The sequence below is a fragment of the Lactuca saligna genome, chromosome 8 (assembly GCF_052625555.1).
Source record: "Lactuca saligna cultivar CGN05327 chromosome 8, ASM5262555v1, whole genome shotgun sequence".
In the NCBI taxonomy this organism is placed as follows: Eukaryota; Viridiplantae; Streptophyta; class Magnoliopsida; order Asterales; family Asteraceae; genus Lactuca; species Lactuca saligna.
In genome coordinates this window covers 15,811,009-15,816,726 of record NC_136424.1, presented here as the reverse complement: position 1 = coordinate 15,816,726, position 5,718 = coordinate 15,811,009, and the positions used below count along the sequence as shown (strand labels likewise).

Genomic DNA, 5,718 nt, shown 5'->3' with positions numbered 1-5,718 from the left:
ACTTCCGCTTTCTCAACTCGATTTTTTTTAGCAAATTCAACAACTATTTACGTGCTTCTTTGTTAAGTTCACTCTTGGAATAAAGAAGAAAGAATGTAAAATGGATCTAAAAGATAATTAAGGAATTAACATACTTAATAATTATGTTTTATTTTTCATTATGACAACTATTAGAAAAGTAATGTAATCATATATTTTTTTTAAATTTACGTCAATTTAAATAACTATAAGTGTTAAGTTTTTTAAATACAATGTTGGACTATTTCACTTGTTTGTCAAACACTCAATACTACATGACACTAATTTCTCGATAAACTAATGTAAAAAATACAAGATCTACCATAAAATATTAATCTTAGTGTTACCAAAACACAAAATAATTCCAGTGACATATAAAAAATTCTGTAAAATAAATAAAGAAACACAAGGGTAAAATGGTAATTTCTCCATGGCTAATTAGTCATGGCAACGGGATGAACAAAGCCGATGCTTCTTTGGTTAGGCATAGCAAGCATTGCAGTATGATCCAAAAAATCATTCAAAGACACAACAATTTCCAAAATTACCCTCAGATCATCACCACATGAAAACCCCTTGTTCCCAATTTTTCTCACTGCATACACATAAAAGGTTATGCACCCTTTCCTGAACTTGAACCGGGCCATTTCACAACCGGTCAGACCCTTGATCAGCTTCCGGTTCACTTCCCCCAACGGTATCTCCGCCGGCCACATCCGGTCCACCGCCACCTTCATGTTTTCCGATTCGAATACGAACAGGACCACCTTCGACTTCTTGGTGCCGAGGCCGAGGGTGAGCGTGTGCCAAGCATGGTGGGCTAAGATGGTGAAGGTTGAGGGGAGGAAAGCGGCGGTGGAGAGGAAAGTGGGTGACGGTTTGTGGTGGGTAGTGATTGGTGGTAGGGAGAGGAGACGGAGGAGTTCGAGGTGTCTGGCACGGCGGATAGTGAAGGATTTGACAATGAATTGGCCGCCGAAACGGAGACCTTTGACATGAGAGGAGGGTTTAAATGAGAAATCTGAGTTTGAGTGGTGGTGTTTTTGCTTCTTTTTCTTGTTTTTCTTGTGTTCTTTTTCTTCCATGGTGGCGATGAACGGTGGTTGTTGGTGGCTGTGATAATTTTGTGAGAGATGTCAGAGGTGGGTGTGCGTGATTATCACGATTACAGACCAATAGAGAGCTTTTTGTGATGCTACTCCTGGTCAAAAGGGCAAGTGGCGTTTCTGGGCCTTCTGGCTTTCTGACATTGTAAAATATTTTATTAAATTACGAATAAAATATAAAATTCAAAGTAAATTACAATAATGGTCCTGGTGGATTTGGTTAATTACGTGTTTAGTACCTAATTTTTTTAAATGAGAAAATTATAAATTTAGCAAAATATGTTAATTATTTTGTGGAAAATAATAATAATAATAAAAAAACTTAAATTATATTTTTAGCAACTTTTACGTTTGCAAGTGGTTTTTTTTTAGTTTTTTTTTTCCGCATAAATATTCTCATCCCACCTATAATTTTGCGTTTTCTTTTTGTTTTTTATTTTTATTTTTTAACTACGAAATTAATAAGTTTTGATTACGAAACAACCTTATCATATATAATTTTTTGCAAAAAATTATTACTTTAGCTGTTATTTCTTTGAAAATTTTGTTAATTAATTCATCTCTAGTAAAATGATTTCGTTCATAATGCCTCTAGAGAGAAAGTTTTCTAACAAAAAATTTGAAAAATGAAAGAAAAAAAAAATGTTTTTATACCTTTGAAAAAGGGAAAATCACAGATAGATTGAATCCATCTACGAACGTACAAGTCGTTAAAGCAAATGTATGCTTTACCGATTTGTACGTTTGTAGATTGACATGTAAAATCGCAGATGGACCGAACTCATCTACGATTTTAGTAATTATTTTTGTAATTTGAGTTTTTTAGCTATTTTCCACAAAATATTTAAGGGACTAGACTATATTATAATTTTCTCTTTTTAAAATAACTATATTATCCTTATTAAATATTTTTAATATTTTTACTAATCAATTTTCTAAAATAACTATATTACCCTTACTAAATATTTTTAATATTTTTAGTTGGTTAAATAAATATTTTAAATAAGTGAATGCAACAACTAGATCATATCACCCAACTCACCTTTCCGCTTCACCATCGTCTAGTGTTTCACCTCTAACAAATCAATCACACACCCCACCATCCTTCCACCCCTCTTCTTTCCATTTTCCCTTTCTCTTCCACTATGTCATCATCGTCTTCAACACCACCACTCAACACATCGCAACATTTACGGGAAAACTGATACTATAAACCAAAATCATAGAACCAAATCAAATGAAAACCAAAATCTAAAATATACATGCAAACCAAAATGTGGAACCCAAATGAAATCAAAATCGATCGATTTTTGAAAACTAAAACCAAAATCATAGAATTTGATCATACTTTATGAGTATCAAAATCAATTTATTTATCAGCCATTGTTGGGAATGATGTGGCACCGGGGGTCGATTTTATTTAATTTAAACTTATAAAGTCAACTCTCCATTCACATATATCCATTTATTATCCACTATTAGGATATTTCATTCATGTTGACTTGTCACTGCGATTCTCTATTGAGGCTCAAACCTTGAATAATGGAAAAGAAATTGGGAATTCGTTTTTTATTTACTGAACAAGGAAATACACACACACACACACACACACACACATATATATATATATATATATATATATATATATATATATATATATATATATAGAGAGAGAGAGAGAGAGATAGAGAGAGAGAGAGAGAGAGAAATAAAGAAAGTAGCATAAAATTCCAGTTAGGCCTCATTTGATAGACATCTTTTTATCTCCAAAAAGATCTTTCTAGCTGAATGGACCGGAAAGACGGTTTAATTTGCACAAAAAATGGGTCTTTCTTGGTAAGATATGTCTTGCCTAGAAAGCCACAAAATCATATCTTTCTAGCTGAATGGATCGGAAAACAATAATTGTACCCTAAATCTCGCATATTTTTTCTTAGATTATTAATTTCTTTTAAATATATAGTTTTTTAAATTTTCTTTTTTTATTGGATTATTACTTTTTTACTTGATTATTGTATATTAATAAATATTAATTTTAATATATAATATTTATGTACTAATAAATATTATTTTTTTGAATTATTAATTTCTTTTAAATAATTCTTTTTTATTCGATTATTATATATTAATAAATTTTATTTATAATATATAATATTTATATATTAAAGAATATTATTTTGTTGAATTATTAACTTCTCTTAGTTAATTCTTTTTAATTCATTTTTATTAGATTAATTCTTTTTTTTGGACAACATCACCATCATACTAATTTATTTTAAAAAAACCCTTACATCCCACTATTATCATACATAAACCGGGTCAAGAGTCACACATTGGGTTTAAAAAAACTAAAATGGTTAGAAAAATGACAACGAAATATCAACTTGAAAAACAATAAACTAAAAACAACCTAATCGACATTCTATTTTGATTTTAATTGAATTATGTTTAATTTCTTAGTATGCCAATTTGTTTTTAGTTTTTTAAATGATTACTATGTAATTTTGATTTTGTATGACAATTTGTATGTTTTTTTAATTATTCAACTTCATTCATCATAGTATAGAACAACATGGTAATATTGTCATTTTTCATCATTCAGCACAGCCAATCAAATGTACAATTAAACATCATGGTTTCTTTCCCGGTTAGAAAACTTTCCTCTACAACACTTTCCCAAACAATACTTTATCAGACAACAACTATCAAACGGTACCTTAGTTTTGGTGCGAGTAAAAGGAAAGCAAGTGGAGTTCTCTAGTGGTCTCTTAGACTTTCTGGTATACTCATAATGACGAGCATCATGGTCTACTTGACTACAAAATACGAGCATGAACACCAGCTCGGATGTTCGTTGTGGCCTGTGGTCGTGGTGATTTGTTGTGCCAACAATGATTAACCACTTGACCCTTTTGACCACCGAAGACTAGTCGTTGAATGACTATTTTTGAAAACAAAAACAAACAAACATTTACCTATAAATACCACTATATACAACCTTATTTTTCACACCATTCTTCTCTTTCTCTATTTACATACATAACTTTGTATTGTTTACAATCCAAATACAATGGATCCTAATCAAAATACCCCACTAAACTATCGAAACTGCAAGCCCGATAACGCTTTTGCATTAGATATAACCCCTCACCAATACCCGAACATGGAATCACCTCATGGTGGCTTATGAATAAGGGTGTAAGTGAGCCAAGCTACTCGGGCTCGACTCATTAAAGGCTTGACTCGAGATCAAATTAAATGAGCCTGAGCCAAGCTCGAGCCTAAACATGAGGCTCGTTTATTGAACGAGCTCGAGCCGAGCTTCAATTAATGGGCTCGTGAGCCTAAACGAGCTTAAACGAGCCTATATTATGTATGTATATATATATATACACACATACATATATACATACATACATATATACCCCCCCCCCCCCCGCACACACACACACACACACATATATATATATATATATATATATACACATACATACATACATATATACATAGAGGCTCGCTTAGGATCGATTAGACTCGCGAGGCCACTAAATTGTTCATGAGCCGAGCTTGAGCTTCATTTCAAGGCTCGAATCGAGTTCGAGCTTCCTCAAAATTAAACGAGTCGAGCTTGAGCTTGGTCAGGCTTGGGCTCGGCTCGGCTCCTTTACACCCCTATTTATGAATTTGCTCCAAAGTGGTTCCCTTATCCAACAAACTCAACTTTTTTAACAACCATATCAAGCTTTCCCACCCTATTAACAATCATTTCCACAACAATTCCAAAACCCTTTAGTATACTAACAACATTTCCACCCACAACCTTCACAACTAAGTTATTCACCCTTAAATTCACTAGACTTTATAGCCAAAACACAACATTCACCACCAGCCCAACCAAATAACACATAAAAAAGCTTGTGAAACCCACTAGAACCAATTAAACCGATAAGGTGAATTATACAAAAGAGGGAGAAGATAAGTTAGCACAAGCATGGGTATTGGCTTCCCACGAACCTATAGAAGGAGATAACCAAACCTCTAACTATTTTTGGGAAATATTTTGAAGTGTGTTCTATAGTTTAATGGGAAATGAAAGTCGAAATCCTAACTAAATAAGTTCGAACTGGCGCGATCTGAGGCTAAAATGTGGTGAATTCGGCGGAATTTACAACAATCTTAACAACATACACAAAAGTGGGTCAAGAGATTTCGATGTGTTTAAGATGACCTTAGATCAATATGAAAAACAATGGCAACCCACAAACTTTTCCATACCTCAAACCTTAGCTAATATTGGAGGATGTTGTAAAATGGAAAAAGCTAACAGAAGGGACTTTTCAAACCTCTTTCGGTTCGAAGCGATCAAGAAACCTTGATTGAACTTCACAATAATCAAACAATCGAACACACATCGACATCAATGATGATTTGATAGATCTTGAAGATGAACAACCTCTTCACTGGCCGATAGGAAGAAATAAAGAAAAGAAAGTGGATTCGTCGGCTTTGGGATTTAGGGTTATCGATCATTTTGGAGAAAAATTTGATCGATGTGTCAAACTACAAGAGAGCAAGGCGACAATTGTGAGTCGGG

The 5,718-nt window shown here is 33.1% G+C and overlaps 1 protein-coding gene across 1 annotated transcript; it reads right to left on the bottom strand.

Moving 5' to 3' along the window:
* Positions 1–337: 337 nt before the first annotated feature.
* Positions 338–1,253, bottom strand: LOC145008407 (uncharacterized). The gene has a single exon (XM_078967034.1). The coding sequence runs from the start codon at positions 1,101–1,103 to the stop codon at positions 453–455; it is 651 nt and encodes a 216-aa protein (XP_078823160.1). The 5' UTR covers positions 1,104–1,253; the 3' UTR covers positions 338–452.
* Positions 1,254–5,718: the final 4,465 nt, after the last annotated feature.